Raw genomic sequence first — 21,989 nt, forward strand, 5'->3', positions numbered from 1 at the left:
CTGAATTTTGTTGAATGCTTTTTCTGCATCTATTCAGATGATCATATGGTCTTTGTTTTTGCTTCTGTTTCTATGTTGAGTCACATTTATTGATTTACATACATTGAACCATCCTTGCATCTCTAAGATGAAGCCCACTTGGTCATGGTGGATCATTTTTTTAATGTGCTGTTGAATTCAGTTTGCTAGTATTTTCTTGAGGATTTTTACATCTATATTCATAAGGGATATTGGTCTGTAGTTTTCTTTTTTTGTTGTGTCCTTTCCTGGCTTTGGTATAAAGGTGATACTGACTTCATAGAATGAGTTGGGGAGGATTCCCTCCTTCTCAATGTTATGGAATAATTTCTTCAGTATGGGTACTAGCAAATAGGTTTTACATCCCTTGCGAGTTTTCTTCTTCACCATCAGGGATGCCTATGATTCTTATAATTGGCTATTTTACATAATCTCACATTTCTTGTAGGCTTTGTCCATTCTTCTTACTTCTCTGTTCGTTGTTTTTGATTGACTAATTTGAAAGAATTATCTTCAAGCTCTGAGATTCTTTCTTCTGCCTGATCTAGTCTATTTTTAAAACTTTCCACTGTGTTTTGTATTCCCTTAAATGAATTTTTCATTTCCAGAAGTTCTATTGGGTTTTTTTTTAATATGTTGATCTCCTTAGTGAATTTTTCATTCATTTCCTGAATTGTTTTTCTGGTTTCTTTAAATTGGTTTTCCATTTTCTCTTGGATTTCACTGAGCTTCCTTATAATCTGTATTTGGAATGCTTTATCTGTCATTTCAATGTTTTCATTTTGGTTGCTATCCATTGCTAGAAAGCTGGTGTTCCCTTTTGGGGGTGTCCTTTCACTCTGATTTCGCATACATAAAGAGTTCTTTCATTGATTACTTCTCATCTGGGGCAGCTATCACTTCTTATTTTTGGATTTTCTTTTTTTAGAAAAAACACGCACATACTTGTAAAGGAGTGTCTGTAACATGTGTTTGGTAAGAAACTTTGGCTTTGCTTGCGGGTGCTTTGATGGTGATCTAGGTTGTGGATGGATACCTTGCTTATGGATATCCTTAGTGTTGTGGTTCTCCCAGTTGCTAGTTGTTGGTAGGTTGTAGCAGTGGTGAACTACATGTGGGGGCCCATTCCCTGTCTCTCTTTGATGAGAGAGGATGGAGGTCTTTGAAATCTTTCTCCTTCTCTAGCCCCATGGTCTTCTTAACAGCGTGAATTGCACTGGCATGTCCAGTTTAATCTCTGAGACAGTAGGTGGTGCTTGTGAGTAAGAATCTATCATTTCACACCCTGTATTACTGAGTCCGTAAATGTTGCAAAGGGCTGTGCAAATTGACCTCCCTGTCAGTAAGTGAGCTTGCTGGAAGGACCAAGCTGCAGTGTTATTTTTGGGACATGTGATCAGCTCTAACTCCACAGGAGAAGCTCTAGGATGCCCCAGGTGGCATGGGTGGAGCCCTGGAACTTCCAGGTGAGTCCTTATTCTCCACCAGAGCAGAGGTGAGTAGGGGAGTGAGGCCTGGGCAGTGTTGGGTTGGGTGAGCTTGCCCTCTTCTTCCACAAAAGCTGGTAGGGTAGGTGTTTTGGCAGGGTCAAAAGTCCGCTTCCCAGCTTCTGGGAAAAGCCACCAGCAAGGGGCTGAAGTAGACCCACCCAACCAGAAAGTCTGCTTGTGGAGGCAGTGCCCACCTGAGATTCACAATCTGGCTGTCAGGAGTGGGTTTCACTCTTCTCCCACCTCCCCTGCTCTGCAGTTTCCCTCTAGCATCTGCCAGCAGACAGGAGCTAAAACTACCTGAGCTCTTGCATGATGGTGCTACAGGCTGGGAGCTTCCCTGTCCAAGGGAAGGCTGTGCTGTCACCCCAGGCTGAAGCACCCCGGGGAGGACAAAGGTGCACGGTGGGTGGAGAAGCAACATGGTGCCTGCTGTCTTGGCTTGAGTCTATAGTGACAGGAAGCACCCAAAGGTGGCTGGCAAGCTGGTGCTATGTCCTCATGAAGCTCCCAGTTCACTGGTGGCAGCAGCTTTTGAACTCACGAGGGCAGAAAGGCTCTCCAGCAGTTCAGGAGCCTGCTGACTGCCACAGATGTGAGGGAGGGAGAAAAAACCATTCCACCTACCCTTTTCACTGGACTGCAAGCTTCTCAGGGGTTTGCTCCTTCTTGTTCTGCTCTGCAACTTCTTCCTGTGGAATCTCTAGTAGGGTCTGGCACTTTTCCTTCAGAATTACACCTGATCTATGATTGTTTATTAGTTTTCTTTTTCATCTAAAACTTTTCCTTCTTTCTTTCTTTCTTTTTTTTTTTTTTTTGAGACAAGAGTCTCGCTCTGTTGACCTGGGTAGAGTGCAGTGGCATCATCATAGCTCACTGCAACCTCCAACTCCTGGGCTCAAGTGATCCTCCTGAGTATCTGGGACTATAGGCCCATACCACTACACCTGGCTAATGTTTTCAATTTTTGATAGAGACGGGGTCCTGCTCTTGCTCAGGTTGGGCTCAAATTCCTGACCTTAAGCGATCCTCCTGCCTTGGCCTCCTAGAGTGCTAGGATTACAGGCAAGAGCCACCATGCCTGGTCTTTTCCTTTTTTCTGAGATAATCTGGCAGCTGGTGTCTCTGATCAGCCTTCTTGACCCAGTTTCTGTCAATTTTCTATTAATAGCCCTGATTGATATAAGTATCTTACTTGAAACATTTTTATTGAATATTTAAGAAAAAAGGTTATCTTTAATTTTACTCATTTAGAGCAAAGGGAACACTTCTATATTTTTCTGGGCCTTAAAAATCTAAGCAGGAGATTAGGTTTGAACTATCACAATGAGGGTGTCCTCCCTAGCTAATTTCTTCCTGCTATAATTCAAGAAACAATGTTCCTATAACCCATGATCTTAATTCAGAAGTTTTCTTTTCTTTTTTTTTTTTAGGGGAGACATGGTCTCACTCTGTCTCCCAGGCTGGAGTGCAGTGGTGCAAACACTGCTCACTGCAGCTTCAAACTCCTGGACTTAAGAGATCCTCCTGCCTCAGCCTCCCAAGTAGCTGGGACTATAGGCATGTGCCACCTTACCCAATAACTGGAAAGTTCTAAATGTTAGTTATACTGCATATGGCATCCAATTCATTATCCAATATCACTACTGATGCTAAAGACAGAGGGAGAAAAAAGCATGTAAGAATAAACAATAAAACATAGTATTTAGTTATGATGGGGGTAAGGTTATGATAATGACAGTCAAAAAGAGAAGCCAATTTCAGAAATTATAATTTTTAAAAATATATACATCACCTCCATTAAATGTTTTAGATGTCCATGTGACAATCTAGAGAAATTGTTTTATTCTTATATTTAGTACCTAAAATCAATCAAAAAATAAAACAAGGATTTGCTTGTTTATGCTTCTCATTAAATCAGTGAAGGAGCACTAATTCACCTGGTTACTTTTGCCAGGTTTTTTCATTAGACTATATAACTGTGATTCAAGAAAAAAACAAGAGTTGTAATTTTTAGGATATATATTGTGCCTTATACATAAGCAAAGCATAGAATATCATTTGATCATTACTCTGGGTTAAACAAAGCCCAAGCTCTACTCCACAATGAAATAAGAAATCAAAAGTAAAAAGCCAAGGAAAGCATTATATGAATTAGAAGACCTGAAGTATCATCAAGTTCTAGAAATCTTTCTAAAAGATTGTTCTTCATTAAAAAAATACAGTCACTATGGACTACAAATCAGGGATGAATAATCTCATAGTTCTAAAGTAGGCAGGTCACAAATAGCATACTAAATGTTCTACAGGATGTAAGTTCTAGAGATATGTTTCTATAGGAGTTACAGTTAATTATGCCAAAAACAATTTTCATGGGGCAATCCAAAGCACTTCTTAGGGTAAGGAGAGTTAGATAATGCAAGATAAAGTATCATGTAAAAAGCTATGGCCCAAATAAGAAATAAAGAAGCCGAAGACAGAAATTTAAGAAAAGGAACATGATACCAACTGCTTCTAGAAGGAATTATATTTTCCCCCAGAATATACATTCAAAAAAATCCATGTAAACCAACATAATTTTTAAATAAAAATAAGCATTCTTGGCTGGGTGCAGTGGCTCACACCTGTAATCCTAGTACTTTGGAAGGCCAAGGTAGGTGGATTGTTTGGGGCCAAGAGTTCAAGACCAGCCTGAGCAAGAGCGATACCTCGTCTCTACAAAGAAATAGAAAAATTACTTGGGTGTGGTGGCATGCGCCTATAGTCCCAGCTACTAGGGAGGCTGAGGCAGGAGAATCTCTTGACCTCATAAGTTAGAGGTTGTAGTGAACTATGATGACAGCACTGCACTCTAGCCAGGGTGACAGAATGAGATCCTGTCTCCAAAAAAAACAGCATCCTTATTAACATAAAATGAACAAATATGATTTTATATTCCATCTTCTGAATCATTCATTGCATTTTACGTTCAGAATTTCTGAATATAACTTCGGCTTTCTGGATTCTGTGCATGGGTTTATACCAATTCCTCCTCTTCCTCATCTCTGCTGATTAAAATCCTACCCATGCTCCAAATTGATACAAATATCCAAATGCCTTCAGGATCCAGGCAGGTAACAAGAATAAGTACGGCAGGCAGGTGATTATGGTAGGAAGGATGATTATAGAGTGTAAGTTTCATCTAAAGGTATTCAAATTAAAACATTTAGAAAAACTGCAAAACTAAATCAAATTTGTCTACAGAACCATATTTATCCATTAATAAATTATTTATTTGTAGTTGTCTGCCCTTCTCGATTAAAAAAATTCTAGTCATTAATAACCATTCCACATCTTACTGTGCTATCAGCAACTAACCACAGTAACACAGAAATATATTTATGCTTAAAAACCATCATTTAACATATCCCATATGTGAAAAATGACAATGGGTTCAGATGAACACTTCTAAGGAATTACTGCTTTGTTTACGGGAATATCTTTTGGGACACAATCAAAGCTTTACTTTAGACAAGACAAAAAATTTCATTTCTTGCTCCTTATCAAAGTGGCCTGAATCCCTCATAGAGCCACCTGCTAACTACTCCACTTCTAAACGGCAATATAGGTTTTGAACTATATTCAGCATCTATACATCAAAATCCAGTCTCTGGATTATCTGGGATTGTTACAGGTCACTGTAAATTGAATACTCCTCTAATCCTCAAATTACCTAAGTTATCTCCTTTTCTTTTTTAAAAGATGAGTGCTACATTTTTACCTTTCTAGTTTTCAGGGGCTTTTATACCTCAAAAGTGTTCGCAAATAATGACTTGTGACTTTGTAGTAGCATCTGCCACTCCTTAAGTGGTTGTTTGCATCAGGTTTGCAAATCATCTGATATAAATAGCCTTTTAAAGTAGTTCTCAACCATTTCTCTCCCTATTCTATTTCTGCTTTCCACGATCTTTATAAGTGGCATTTACTATAATTAACTGATTACTAGTGATAAATTACCAAAAAAAAAAAAACCCAGAAAGCTGAGCACTTTCATTTATTGATGAGGGCTGAGGTAGTCTCTACACTTTGTTGATCTTCCTCTTTTGCTTATAGAACTGAAAAATGCTTTTATTTTTTCTGTTAGCTTTTATGTTTTTGGCAAAGTAGCATCTCCATTATTTGCTTTTCTGTTCTTACATTTACTAAGTGACCAAATTACTTATTTTATTCAGTAAATATTTGTTACTTGATCTGCTTTTGCTTTTTGTTGTTTTCTGATTCACCTTTTAGAATTTCATGCCATTAAAATGTATTAACTCAGCCGCAAGCATCAAACTATTGTATGTAAGCAGCCCTCTCTAATGGGGGAAGATGAGAAGAGGGGAACTTGGTGGTAAAGGGTGACAAAAGAAATAAATATCACATGCATTGTCTTTTAAAAATGACAATCAAATTGCACACACAATACAAGAAATATTACAAAGGAACACTCCACCAATAAAAAGACTAAATAAAACATAAGTAATCAGAAGTTGAAATGCAATTAATCACTCAAGAATATCGCAAGTGTCCTCACAAAGCAAGAAATTAACTTTACACATGTAAAACAATATAACAATTATAATTCAAATGAGAAATTTTAAAACTGCCTATTTATAATACCTTACTAGTTTGAAATGTTTGTCAGTTTCTGAATTTATATCTTTACTACTAAAAATTAAATAAACATAAATTCTGTTTTACCCATACAGTAACACCTCAGTTAGTCAGAGGTCACATATCCAGTCAATAACCAGGAGGGAAGCAAAAAACACCTCTCAGCAGCCAAAAGTGATATTATAGTTCACATGATAATAAATAAGTTGCAGTAAATGCTATAATGGAATACTCTACTGAATTGGAAATAAACAAATGCAGCTACATGCAACTACAAATGAAATACCCCAAATCATGTTGAGTAAAAAGAAGTCAGATGCACAGAAAGATGCATTCTGTATGATTCCATTTAAATAGAAGTCAAAAACAGACAAAACTAATCTGTGCTATTAAAAGTAAGTACTGGCCGGGCACGGTGGCTCACGCCTGTAATCCTAGCACTCTGGGAGGCCGAGGCAGGTGGATCGCTCGAGGTCAGGAGTTCAAGACCAGCCTGAGCAATAGTGAAACCCTGTCTCTACTAAAAATAGAAAGAAATTATCTGGACAACTAAAAATCTATATACAAAAAATTAGCCGGGCATGGTGGCTCATGTCTGTAGTCCCAGCTACTCGGGAGGCTGAGGCAGTAGGATCGCTTAAGCCCAGGAATTTGAGGTTGCTGTGAGCTAGGCTGACGCCACGGCACTCACTCTAGCCCAGGCAACAGAGTGAGACTCTGTCTCAAAAAAAAAAAAAAAAAGTAAGTACTGAGAGGAAGAACAGAGAGTAAGAAAGGAGAGGAATGAGGAAGACTTCTACAATGCTAGTAGTAATGCTTTCTTTCTTGACCTCATAGTTACAAGGATGTGTTTACTTTTTCTTTCAATTTAAATAGACGTTACTTTTTAGAATAGTTTTAGGTTCACAGCAAAATTGAACAGAATGTATAGAGATTTCTCATATACCCTACAAATGCCAAAGTCCATAATGTACACTGGGTTCCCTCGTGGTATTGTATATTGTGAGTTTTGACACATGTATCCCCCATTATATTATCATACAAAGTGGTTTCGCTGCCCTAAAAATCCTCTGTACTCCACCTATACCTCCTTCTCTGCCCCCATACTCCCAGCAACCAAGTTTGTGGGCATAACATGGTGCATGATATTCCTTCACTATCATTATAATGTTTATAGGACCTGTACTAATGTCGTGTCTTTCATTTCTTATATTAATAGTAATCTGTGTCATCTCTTTTTTTTTATTTAGGCTGGCTAGAAGCTTAGCAATTTTACTGATCTTTTCAAAGAATCAGATTTTAGTTTTGTTGATTTTCTCTATTGATTTCGTGTTTACAATTTCACTGATTTCTGCTCTAATTTTTATTATTTCTTTTCTTCTGCTTATTTTGGATTTCATTTGCTCTTCTGTTTTTAGTTTCCTAAGGTGAAAGCTTTAGATTATTGATTTCAGATCTTCCTTCTTTTCTAATATATGCATTCAATATTCTACATACACCTAATTGATCTTCAACAAAGTAGATGACAACATACACTGTGGAAAAGAATCCTTATTCACTAATGGTGTTGGGAAAATTGAATAGCCACATGCAGAAGAATGAAACAGGACCCCTATCTCTCACTACTCATAAAAATTAATTCAAGAAGGATAAAAGACTTAAATGTAAGGCATGAAACCATAAGAATTCCAGAAGAAAATGTAGGAAAAACTCTTTTAGATATTGGTTTCAGCAAAGAATTTATGACTAAGACCCGGAAGGCAATTATAGCAACAACAAAAATAAATAAATGAGACTTGATTAAACTAAAAAGCTTCTGCACAGCTAAGCAAATAATCAACAGAGCACATAGACAACCTACAGAATGGGAGAAAATATTCACAAACTATACATCTGATAAAGGGCTAATATCCAGAATTTACAAAGAACACAAACAAATCAGCAAGAAAAAAACAAACCACCTCATCAAAAAGTGGGCAAAAGACATGAACAGAAGTTTTTTCAAAAGAAGATAGACAAATGGCCAATGTCACTAATCATCAGGGAAATGCAAATTAAAACCACAATGAAATATTACCATATCCCAGTTAGAATGGCTTTTATTACAAAGTTCAAAAACAATAGATGCTGGTGTTGATGTAGAGAGAAAGGAATGCTTATACACTGTTGGTGGGACTGCAAATTAGTATAACCTCTATGGAAAACAATATAGAGATTTCTCAAAGAACTGATAGTAGAACTCCCATTCAATCCAGCAATCCCATTACTCGGTATCTACTCAAAGAAAAAGAAGTCATTTTATCAAAAAGACATCTGTACTCGAATGTTTACTGCAGCACAATTCACAAATGCAAAGATTTGGAATCAACCCCAAGTACCCATCAATTCATGAGTGGATTAACAAAATGTGGTATATGTATACCATGGAGTACTACTCAGCCATAAAAAGGATGAATTAATGCCTTTTGCAGCAATTTGGATGGAACTGGAGACTATTTTCCTAAGTAAAATATCTCAAGAATGGAAAAACAAACACTACATATATGCTGTACTAAACTGGAACTAACTGAGGGGAATGCATGTGCATGGAGGGAAGTAAAAGTCGCTGGAAATCAAGCAGTGGGGAGGAGAGAGAAGAGAAGAGGGTAAAAAATCTACCTAACAGGTACAATCAACACTATTCGGGTGATAGGCACACTTATAGCCTGATTCAAGCATTACAAAAGCTATTCATGTAACAAAAACATTGTACCCCCTTAATATTTTGAAATTTAAAAAAAAGGAAAGAAATTCAGTGAGACCTATTCAGCACTACTATAAACTGTCAAAACATGAATAAAATGCAATACACTGTAGAAAATCAGTATAATTCTCTCCACTTTAATAAGATGTTTAAAATGCCAAAAAGGAATGGGCATTTATCTGTTGACAATGATTATCTCTAATTCTCAATTTTTAGGAATATAATAAAATCATGCATATAATAAAAATTGTTTTTAATTTTTTAACATGTGCTTACAGTAATTAAAATGAAAAATTTTGGTCAGATTTTTACATACCTTAAAAGTAGAAAGTCCATAAAGTCTTGTGGTATGAACAGTTTCTTGAGAAATATTTGTAATGTTAGTTATAAAGTCCTCAAGGTATTTACAAGCTTGTTCCAGATGTGTTGTATTTATGATGATTTGCACCAGCTAGAAAACACAAAATATATCCAATAAAATACAGGTTACAGGTGTGCAAAACCACATAATTTTTTAAAATAGGATTATTACTTCCAGCAACCACCACTTCTGCATAATTACAGCATTACAGGATATAAGTGACTATCGGATTTCATAGACCTGCTGCAAATACTGCTTACGAATGCCAACACTTGTTAAAAAAATATATTAATAAATATACACATATACACACATAAGCACACATCTAGAGTCTAACTGCCAATTATTTTAAAATAATTTTTCATAGCATATTTCATCTTACACATTTAGCACATAAAAATATGAGGATTTTGACTTTTCATGTAAAGTCTTACAGTCAGAAATCCAAATACATGTTCTAACAGCTTCAAACTATCTACTATTCTCCATGTAAACCCTTTTCCCTCACATTTCTTAAATTTACACTAATGCTTTCATTTTTAAACAAATCTGCTTATATTAATAAATTTAAAACACAAAGCTAGTTTTACAAAATGATACTCAGCAACAATCTCTAATAATTGTTTCACATAATGAAACATTTGGCTACATGTGTCTTTTTAACCTACCTCTGTTAAACCTATATGAGGTTTTCTAATAAGGTTCAGTAAACAGCCACTCAAAGTTCTGGTCAGCAGCAGATTTGTTGATTTTCTAAGCATATCATCTATTTCTGTTGAGCTAAAAACAAAGGTTGACATTATTGAGCTTTCCACAAGACTACAGTTAGTTAATATCCTAAATAATTTAATATAATTTACTAAAATAATTTGTTCTAAGTCACTTTTATATTTTTAGATAAATTACAATGGCCCACATTTATTAAATCACAAACTTCAATTTAATTTCACAAAAGTGACATTTTCCATAAAGATTACCTTGTACGTGTGCCATGTTGTGCACTACACAGAATATATTACCTCTAGTATATCAAAAGCTAATGTCCTTATATGAGGCTGGTAGAGTAGGATGAAGCTTAAGCAGTGGTTCTTGAACTTTAGTGTCAATCAGAATCATCCAGATAAAACCCTGGCCCTAGCCTCAGTCTCTAATTCAGTAGGTCTGAGGTTGCATTTCTAATAATTTTCCATGTGATGCTAATGCTGCTGATCTGAGGACTATACTTTGAGAACCACTGTCTTATGGGAATCATACAGCACAGCAGGTACTACTTGTTAGGTATTTGCCTTCCTTTCTTTTCTCTTATCCTTCCCATTCATATTATTCATGAACGGAAATCTTCTAAAGACTCTCTATTTACAAGGAAAGAACAGTGTAAGACCTAAAATCAGATACTCTTTTATGCTGGCAGAACACATACTTCTTTTTCCATTTATTTATATCTTATTTAAATCCAAAACAGCAGTAGCTTACAGTAAGAGACAGATAAAATAATACGAGTCATTGCTCTCACAGTTTTAGCTTGAAAAATAAATAACTGTTATATCTAAACTGCCTTCATGCCTTTTTGTGACTTAAAATTCAGAAAAGTTTCCTACTGTAGGAGGACATTTGCTGCTATTCAGTACACAAATTCAGAAGAATGGATTTTGGAGAGGGAGGCATTATGAAAGCCAGCATTACCACTCTGTCTTCTAGAGTGTTCACAATCAGAAATATATCATATGACTATAACACAGGTCCATCTAAATAGCTGGAACAAAATGTAGCATAATGATTAATGTTCTGCTGCTATTAACTGATCATTCCTTATATACCAGACATTGTGCCAGCCACTTCCACTAACATGGAAGTCAAAAGACCTGCTCCTTCACCCCAGTTCTCAAACTACCCAGCTAGGTCATTCTGAATAAATGATATAGCCTCTCTGACTCTCAGTTTCCTTACCAGCAAACAGTGATAACATCACATTTCCTATCTCCACAAATGTTGAATGTTGCTTTCATCACACCTGATAAATAGTATTCTTCTTCCTATAAAATTAAGTTGGCTATAGCTACCAACAATTATGCTGCTCCCCATTACTAAGTATGATACTAATTTGCTACAGTACTCTTTATTCTACTGATTTTGTCCAAATCCTCACTTCAAGCCTATTTGAGAAAAAACAAAACTACTAAAATAACAGATTTGCAATGAGTCAATGGCAGTTAAAAAAGGGACATTGGTGAGATAGATTTAACAACCAATGCAAGGTGTGGGCCTTGTGTGGACCCTGATTCAAACATACCAACTGTAAAAACACATTTTGAGAATAATAAAGAGAATATTGACATGGACTAGGGAACTGATTATATTATGGACTGGTGTTAATTTTGTTAACTGTGGTTAAATAATGAAATATCCTCATTGTTTTTAAAAACAAATACTGAAGTACTTAGGGGTAAAGGTCATCATTTCTGGAATTTGCTTTTCAATACTTCAGCAAAAGATAAAAAAATATATAGCACAATGTTTATTACTGTTAAATCTAGATGCTGAGATCATAGTTTCCTATCAAAGTATCTCTTTCATGTGTGCTTAAAGATTTATATAATGAAAAGTTTAAAAATTACAATGTTAGATTTATAATAACTTAAGCCTAAATGTCACTAAAATATGTAAGCCTTTTCAATGAGACACTAATACATTGAAGAGTCATGGCATGAAAATAAGGTGTTAATGTTTCGTAAAAACAGTTATGATAAAGATGCATTTTTTAATCAGTAAACTTACCTCCTGTGTAGTGACTCTGAAAATTTAAGGCTGGCATAAATAAATTCTTTAACTTGAATGTAAATATGAGGCACTGACTGAGACATGGGAAATTTCTTTGGGAAAGGTTGCTGTAGAAAAAGAAAGTTAACATTGTTTTTGAAATTTTAGAAAAAGACATGTTAATCACCTAAAAATAAAAAATTAAACTGATTTCACATTTGAATTAATAGCAAATACCTGCATCAAAAATTCTAATGTTCTTGATGCAGGTATTTACTATCATATTTCTATATTATTTTTGATATTTTAAAGAAAACTAAAATATTTCTGAAGAAAATAATGTGGCAATTTACTGGTCTCTTAAATCATCTTATCAGACTTTCAACAACCAAATCAATACCTCCAGTGTGTTCTGACGATGAGCATTCTGTAGGAGGTGGCTAGCTGTCTGCTTCTTTCTATCCATAATACAAGAGTCAGGGTGTCCACAGAAAGTTATAGGCTAGCTTCCAGGCTCAGAGCCACCAAATAATTCTAAGATTCCCTTCACTTACCTTCAGTGAAGGCTTCATGCCAATTCAAAAAGGTACCCAGTGAATTCCATAATGCCTAGAATACCTTACAGCAGTTTTCTGACCACTATACCATCAAACATTGGTATGCAGCCAATGGTTTACAGTGTGCTTCTTGGCTAAACTACACTATCAGGTAATGTCCACTTGAAAATTAGTCTCCAGAAGGTAAACTGTAAGATTTTTACCAAAAAGCCCTTCATTTATATTTCATGTGGTCTAATATACCCTTCTATCTTCACATTTACTGCAGTCTAGTTACATCAGTGAAAGTACACTCACCAAGGCCACCAATGATCTCCCAGTTGTTAAATTTGGTGGACTTTTCCAGCTCTCATGTTATCTATCTTTGAAGAATCCGATAAAGTTAGCCCCCTCCTGCTTTGTCAGATCTCTCCTTCCTTGGTACCTGCCTAACATTGGTTTTCCTCCTATTTCTCTACCTGCTCTATTCCTACCATTCCTTAATTATTGCCATGCTTTAGTGTTCTATCCTAAACCTTCTCTTCCTACTGCACATACTCTCCTAGGACAATCTCATATATTCTCATGATTTTCAATTACCATGCAAGTGCCAATTATCTTGTAAATCTCCAACTCCAGACCAAATCTTTCTCTTGAAGTCCAAATCCATATATCTACTCATTGGACATCTCCATTTGGCTGTGCCATTTGAGACATACTCAACAGGTTCAAAAGTGAAATATCATCTTTTTCCTCAAACTTGCTCCTCTTGTGTTTCCTATCACAGTGAATGCTACTACCATGCAAGGCAGAAACTTGGTTATCCCACCTGACCCCTTTATCTCCCTTATCCCTCATATGCAAATCATCACCAACTCCTGTTGCTCCCACCTCCTAAACATCCCAAATCAACTTCCATGACCATAACCCTCATTCAGGTTACCAATCTCTCTCATCAGAATAACTGCAAAAATCCTCTAGCTGGTTTCCCTGCCATCAGTCTTACTCTTCTCCAATCTATTCTCCACACATTAGCCAGAGAGATATTCCCAAAGAACAAATCTGGTTATGTTTTTACTGCTTAAAACCCTTTGGTGGCTTCTCATAGCCCTCAGAATAAAGGTTAAACTCTCTAACACTTTACAAGGGCCATTACAGTCTGGCCCTTTCTACTTCTCCAATTACAACTCTTGATTTTCACTTCTTGTACTCCATCAACCTTGACCTTTATGTTACAGAATTATAGCCTTTCTGCATGCTGCTTCCTTTATCTGGAGCAGTGCCAACTTCTATGAATTACAATTACCTGTTTATTTTATCTACCTTCATTTGACTATAGGCTCCTTAACAGCAGAGACTGAAAATCTAGCACATAGCACCATGTCTGGTATATAGTAGGTAGATGATAAATACTTGAATTTATTTTAATTACATTAAAGACAGAATATGAATATCTTCTTATTTTAGCCAAATGGTTCTAACCAAATTAGCATAGATATCTACAAGACAGATTTTTGCATTAATGCTTAGTCTTACTCCTTTTTCATTCATAATTTATGCTGAAAATAACTCAAGTTATTTGAGATAGTTTTATATCTTTTCTGATAGTTTTAATTGAAATTATACTTAAATTAGGAAAAAAATAAACACACATAACCAAGAGACTGTAACTAAACAATTTGGTACAGGTATTTATTTTTAAGTTGTCACATTTAAATTTTCCATGTAGCTTTAACACTTTAACTATTAACAATAGTTCTTTTTAATGATGAGTAGTATACGGATCAATGGATACAACTCCTAAGAGCTTAATCCTAAGAGGTACTGCATATATTTGAAACTCCTTATAATAAGCAAAGTTAACCTTTCTTTTAATTATAAACCTATTCAGCATAGTTTAGTATAACTGGAAGGGACTTTAGAGATTATTTAGTTCCACCTCCTTATTTGATAGATGAGGCACAATTACTCAAATATGGTCAGTCATTTGTCCATGATAAGCCACAAGCAGAGCTAGCACATGAATCCAGACCTAGTCCAGTGCTCTTTATACAGATGCTAGCCTGAACAAACTCATTACCAGTAACTAAAACAAAATAAAACCAAGCCATGAGATGAAGAATATTCTGGTAATATTTCTTGACAAGGACAACTCTGAGTTTCAAAAAATATAGAATTAGAATAATTATTCTGGTCTTTTATGTATATTAAAACACAGCTATCAGGTATATGCAATGGCAGTGTTAGCTATAACCTAAAAGCAATGCATTTAACTACTTGGTTCTGTATTTAATGACTATTACCTATAATATACTTAGTTTATATATAAAAATATAACAAAAATTTATAGTAACAATTCACTCAGAATTCAGTCTTGCTCATGCTGAAGGGATGAAAATGTAGAAAAGGACTAAATTATAAAGAGTTAAAAAAATAATAAAGAAGAGTAAGGAGAAAAAACAAGAATAAAGAAAATAAAAATGGTGACAGTTACAGAAAATATGATATCCTTTTCTCATTAGATCTGAGTCTCCCCAGAGATACCAGATAGCTACAAGTGTGTATGTTTGTGTGTATCTATGCACATACACATGCACTCAAGTGCTTCCAAGAATATCCTACATGCTGGTCTACTTCCTTTTTCTACTTTGTCTTTTGTTCAGACATCTTGACCCTAAAAATATATATTCCTACTTCAGGAAGAAATCCATAGATAGCTATTACCTTCACACATCATTTACTTAACTAAGATAAACTTTTTGCAAAATCTACTTATTTTAAAATCTTCCACAGTGATGGACACGTCACAGAAATTTCCCTCTCTTTCCCTAGAATATACTCTTATTGTCATAATGTACTTATCTAATTTGGAATCCACCCAACATTAGTAACACCTACTCTGGGAATCCACCTAACATTTGGGGTAACAGCTTCCAATATCCTCAAGAAAGTCTCTTCTTAACTTCATAAAAATAGTAGTGGTAGCAGTAATAATATCATAATATTTAAAAGTTAACAAAACAATTAATTTTCTCAATGAGCACGACAAAAAATTTGCCCCAAAATAAATTATTCTTATTTGCAGCATCAGGTTAATTTTACATAGTAATACATATCATTAATTTGTTTTTAAGAAAATTACTGAATTAAAAACTAGTTTGTACCTTTTCAAGGTCTGGATCTTGAAAGGGAAATTTACTGATGACACTTTTATATTCTTCTTCATTGACAATAGGGATGGGGCTATAATTATCTTCTTCAAAAATGTCCCTGTCAAGAAAGGAGAATTGAAAACTTATAAAATGTATCATTTAAGTGCTATAAAAATACCTTAAATAAACCCAACTATTACAAAAGCATTTTTAATTTGCCAATTAAAGGTCCAAATAGGAAAACATTGCCTAATCATCCAGAATTCTAAAATTCAATAACAAGTAAGTCTTGTCCCTCAAAATCCATGTGCAATTTCCTCTTTCCACTAGTTTGTTTTATATCCTCTCAGCACTTTAGTTTTAGTTTTCTAGTCTAGAACAATTCTCAAGATGACATAGTGTGAACAAGCTCATTATCCATAACAAAAGTAGACCCAAGAAATCGGGAGTATCCCAGTCATATTTCTTGACAGGAACAATTCTCAAGTTGTACGTCTTGTGTTTTCTCTCTTCCTAATGGGATCACAAACTCTTGAAGATCAAAACAATGTGTTATATTTATCTCTCATAATGCAGTGATTAGAAAAGGACCTTTTATAGTTAGTAAGGCAGAGACATTTACTACTCATCTAGTATCTACACAGCCCACACACACCGCTTGCAGTTAGGCAGAGCCATATGACTAGTTTTGGCCATCGGGCTATGAATGAAAGTGGTAGGTGCTGCTTTGAGTCTGAAACATTTATGAGTCAGTAGTGCAAACCTCCTTCCCATGGTGACAACAGAGACAATATGTTGAGAAGGCTGAATCACAAATGAAAATATCCTGGATCTCTGACTATCCTACTGTGGACTTCTGTGTGAGTGAGAAATAAAATACCTGTGCTCATCCAACGAGATTTTGGGGACTTTTGTTGCTGTAGCACAACCGGTCCTAACGTAGCTGCTGTCCAATCATCAATTGCCCTCTAATCAATAATTCAGTTTGATTAATATTTATTGAGCATGTATTATGTGCTAGGCTCTTGGCTGTGATGAAAATTCCCTACCTCATGAAGATAAAAGCTAAATTCCTGTTCTCAAATCTAACAGGAGAGATACATATGCAAAGAAATTATAGTATTTATAATGTTATGTTATACCTGCAATATAAGAGGTTCAAGGCTCAGAAATAGGAAAAAGGAAGAAATGACTATCAGAGTAGGTTGGGGGCATCTCACGGGAAGTTTTACAGAGGAAGCTACAAATTCTCTGGGGTCTTTAAAGATGAAAAGAAACACTTCCAAATAAGATCATAGGAGAAAAGAATTTTAGACAGCTGGAATATATGTGCAAAGGCATAAGGAGTGAAAAAGCATGAGCATGTGCTTGGAGAGGTGTAAAACCGCAGGTAGTGCAGCATTACTAAAGTGTAAAGTTTATGAGGGACATGGTGAAAAATGAGGTTGGGAAAGTGGACAAACTGAGGCACCCAGATTTTATTCTACAGGCATTAAAAGGTTTTAGGCAGGGGAATGTCACAGGAAGATTTTCACTAAGTGGAGGATAAACTAAAAAAAGGCCAATAATGAATAAAGAGAGGCCAGCTAGAAAAACTAATCCAGGTGTATCTGTTTAAGTAAAAAACAAAGAAAAGAAAAGAAAGAAAGACTGAAGAATAATCTAAATAAAAGGTAATAAGGAATTGAATTAAAGCTGTAATAGTGGGGACAGAAAGGAAGTAGCATAAATGAGAGCTTTTAAGAAGTAGAATATTTGGGAGGCTGAGGTGGGAGAATTGCCTGAGGCCAGGAGTTTGAGACTAGCCTGAGCAACATAGCAACACCCCACTTCTAAAAAAAAAAAAAATTAGTCAGGCATGGTGGTTTGCTTCTGTAGTCCCAGCTACTAGGGAGGCTGAGATGGAAGGATCACTTGAGCCTAGTGAGCTATGACTGCACCACTGCACTCCAACCTGGGCAACAAAGCATAACCCTGCCTCTAAATACATACATACATACATACGTACACACACAATGAGATATCATCTCACACCTGTTAGAATGGCTATCACCAAAAAGATGAAGGATAAGTGTTGGCAGGATGTGGAGAGAGGGAACCCTTGTACGCTGTTGGTAGGAATGTAAATTATTATAATAGTACATCCATTATGGAAAACAATATGGAGTTCCCTCAGAAAACTAAAAATAGAACTACCACATGATCCAGCAATCCCACTTCTGTGTATATATCTAAAGAAATAGAAATCAGTATGTCAAAGAGATATCTGCACTCCATGTTTGTTGCAGCAGTATTCACAATAGCCAAGATATAAAATTAATCTTTGAATGGATAAAGAAAATGCAGTGTATGTATACAATGGAATACTATCTGGCCTTATAAAAGAAGGAAATTCTGTCATTTGCAACAACAGTGATGAACCTTAAGGATATTATGCTAAGTGAAATAGCCAGGCACAGAAGACAAATACTACATGCTCTCACTCACATGTACAATCTAAAAAAGTCAAATTCATAGAAGTAGAAAGTAGAATCGTGGTTACCAGAGGCAGGGCCAGAAAGGGGAGGTGAAATATTAGTCAAAAGATACAAAGTTTTAGTTAGACAGGAGGAATAAGCTTTTGAGATCTATTACAGCAAAGTGACTACAGTTAATAACATATATTTCAAAATTGCTAAGAGAGTAGATTTTAAATGTTTGTACAACAAAAAATAAGAATGTGATGTGATGCACAGGTTAATTAGCTTGATTTAATCATTCCACAATCTATACATACATCAAAACATCACAGTGTACCCCATAAATATATATAATTAAAAACAATAAATTTACAAGTATATAAAAAAAGAATATAAAAATAAATAATAAAACATTAGTGCTCATAATATAGTGAGAGAGAACTACACACAGATAAACAAACTACAACAGTAGTCAGATTATAAATTCTATCATGGAAGTAGCCAAGTTTTAATTACTCAGTTTTGATGATAACTTTTACTTTTCTCCCATTTAATTGTTAGGTTGTCAAATCATTACTTGTAAAATATTTGAAGATACAGGTCAGGGAAAAGCAAATCTTAAATTCTGCTACTTCATAAAAATTTAGGCAAAAAGCATGATCTAGAAGGGTGTTGAAGGCAGAAGTCAAAATACATTTGGGGATTATGTATTACAACTGATATATGATCATTTGTTCTCTTCCACTATTCTTATGGAAGATAAAGTTAATCCTATCTGAATGAACCTGTTAGCATCCCAGAGAAAAAACAACACCTCATGGTTTCCCCAATCTTTGGGGAGCAATCACACTACTACAAGTAGTTAAACAGGTAAGAGAGAATGGCTGGCTCAGTACAATCTATCAACAATAATAAAAACTCAAACACCCATATGAAGAGGCCAATTAAATAATATCAACTCTGTAAGAATTATATCTATAAAGATATCATATTGTATCACATTATATCATAGCATTTATGTTATAGATTACCACCTATATCAATAAGCACTACCTCTATTCTTAAAATACTTCATATAAAAAATTGATGATAGTTATATATGACTCATCAGGATTGTCACATCCATTTGGGATGGCATCTTGACAATACCACTCCTAAAGAATGTTAGTATGAAAAGTTCAAACGATTGCTTAGCTGATTTTAATAGAAGTATATCATCTTGTGAGCCACTTAGGCACTTATAAATGATTTCTATTACAGGATTCAGATGGTCAACCTCCATGGTTTTGAAAACTGATGACGTAAGTGCTAAGCTGGTATTAAATCATTTAACATTTTAATTTTAATATCATCAAGTATTATTGACACATTATTTCTATCACATTTTGGGAAAACCAGATGTAAGATCTCCAGACTGACTTTTTTTCCTGAAAGAGAGAAGAAAGAAAGAAAGAGAGAGAGAGAGACAGAGACAGAGACAGAGACAGAGACCAATAGAGAGAGAGGAAAAGAGAAAAAGGACAGAGAGAAGAAAGCTTTTAGTAATTAAAGGGGAGGGGGCAAATTTCTCTTTCATGGCAATACAAAGTTATATAGATATTAAAATACTTTTTTCCATGCCCTGCAGACAGTGGTTAAAGCAAAAGTAATTTTCCCATTTAGATTAAGATTTTTAATCTAGTTACGTTGTTTGTAAAAACAGTACTTTCCCCAAACAAAATTTAAAAGCTATAAATTTCTGACTCTAATATAAAACACTTTTGAATACTTATAGCTGTGTAAGTATTTAATCATTTACTGGGAAAAAACACAGATATGAGAACTAAAAGTAAAGTATAATGTAAAATTGATCATAAATGGTGCAGCCACTATGGAAAACAGTATGGCAGTTCCTCAAAAACTTAAAAATATACTTATCATATGATCCAGCATTCCACTCCTGGGTATAAACCCAAATGATCTGAAAGCAGGGACTCTCATGATAGATACATGTATGCTGTACTCATGTTCATAGCAACGTGAGTTGCTTCATTCACAATAGCCAAAAGGTGGAAAAAACCTAAATGGCCATTGACGGATGGATAAACAAAATGTGGTGTACACAGACAATGGAATCTTATTCAGCCTTAAGAAGGAATGAAATTCTGACATATGCTACAACGTAGATAAACCTTGATGACATTATGTTATGTGAAATGATCCAAACACAAAAGGACAAATACTATATGATTTCACTTTTATGAGGTACCAAAAGGAGTCAAATTTTAGAGACAAAGAAGAATGACGGTGACCAGAGACTAAGGGAAGAAGGAAATGGGGAGTTATTGTCAAATGGGTACAGAGTTTCTGTTTGGGAAGATGAAACGTTCTCAAAATGGACAGTGGTGATGGTTGCCACAATGTGAATGTACTTACCACTGAAATGTATACTTACAAGAGATTAAAATGGTAAATGTTATGTTATGTATACTTTACCACAATATTATTGTTACATGCAAAATCAATTACTTGAATATTTGACAAACTTATTCATTATATTAAGTCACCATGGCTTAGACTAACCTGAAAACTCCAGTCCATTTCTTAAGCAGTGTTTCATTGTATTGATCCCTTATTTCAAATAAAAGATCAAAAAGTCTATTCACTGGAAAACCATAACCCTAAAATACAAAAAAGGGGCAGATAAACAAGTCAAATGTATAAAAATATTCATAAAAAACATTGAGAATACTAGGGAATCATTGGAAGGGATCACTAGATCATACTGTATGTCGTTCCCACAGTATGGAAAAAACGATATCCTTCTGATATCCTACTAGATTGCACTAGGTAAAAAAGAGGTCTAATAAGAGTTTTATGGGAATGTAATAATTTTTTCCATTTCTTCTCTCTCTTTTCAGTCAGGAGTACAGTGTAGCCTAAAAAAGTATTAGAATCAAGACTAGAGAAAAAATTCAAGATAAATATCTACATAACTGTCTTGGAAAGTGGTACCTAAATATTAATAGCACACAAGAAGAAAAGGAACAGATTCTGTCTGAAATATGCTGGCTTCCTATTGCGCCTTCAATTTAAGACTGACTTTGTTGTATAAGGAAATTTACATCTTTCCATCAAACATACATTCCCCAAAACTTTATTCCTTTCCAACTCCATATTCAATGAAGTCTTACCCATATCAGGACCTAGCATTTTCTCTCAGCTTGCAGAGTTGTCCATTTTCTCTCCAAGATTTATCTCTTCATCTTGCTCTTGATCCTGTCTTCTACAGAAACCATTTGATGGGTTGTCTACCCACTCTATTATGCCTTTAACTTCCACTGGCTCCTTTCCCTAGGCTAAATAAACATGCTAAATTTTTTCCCATCTTTAAACCAAGAACAACAAAAGAGACTAAAAAAGCTCCCCCTCAATTTTCTATGGCCTACCAGCTGCCTCCTTCTGTCTCTCCCTTCATAGCCAAACCTACTACAGTCTAACTCCTACTCCTATTCCTTTATTTAAACTACTCTCAATCATGTCACAAGTTATCTCCTAAATATCAAATTCAATGATCTTACTCTACCTGACCTCTCTCTTGAAACTCTTCTGCTTGGAATTCTGTAACATCACTCACTCTCTTTGTTCTCCTTTTACATCTGTGAATAATCCTTCCTGTTTCCTTAACTTCTATCTCTATCCTTTAATCTTTTCGTCTAGCTTTCTAGAGTAATCCCAAGTATAAAGACTTCAACCACTACCTAGTCTTACTATTCAAATCTCTATCTCTAGCTATACCTCTCTAAATTTCAAATGTTTAATTCTAACACCTCTTGCCCATCTCTACTTGGCCAGCAAG

The 21,989-nt window shown here is 35.2% G+C and overlaps 1 protein-coding gene across 2 annotated transcripts in view; it reads right to left on the minus strand.

The window, feature by feature from the left end:
- The window catches only part of EXOC6 (exocyst complex component 6), a 151,111-nt gene that overhangs the window by 69,093 nt on the left and 60,029 nt on the right, over window positions 1–21,989 (minus strand). For both annotated transcript variants that reach the window (XM_045567802.1, XM_045567803.1), the window contains exons 13-17: window positions 20,714–20,811; window positions 15,705–15,810; window positions 12,023–12,132; window positions 9,916–10,027; window positions 9,203–9,337 (exon numbers count right to left, since the gene is read on the minus strand). In XM_045567802.1, the coding sequence (XP_045423758.1) occupies window positions 9,203–9,337; window positions 9,916–10,027; window positions 12,023–12,132; window positions 15,705–15,810; window positions 20,714–20,811 (561 nt within the window). The remainder of the gene's footprint in view (window positions 1–9,202; window positions 9,338–9,915; window positions 10,028–12,022; window positions 12,133–15,704; window positions 15,811–20,713; window positions 20,812–21,989) is intronic.

Source organism: Lemur catta, chromosome 14 (assembly GCF_020740605.2).
Source record: "Lemur catta isolate mLemCat1 chromosome 14, mLemCat1.pri, whole genome shotgun sequence".
Lineage (NCBI taxonomy): Eukaryota > Metazoa > Chordata > Mammalia > Primates > Lemuridae > Lemur > Lemur catta.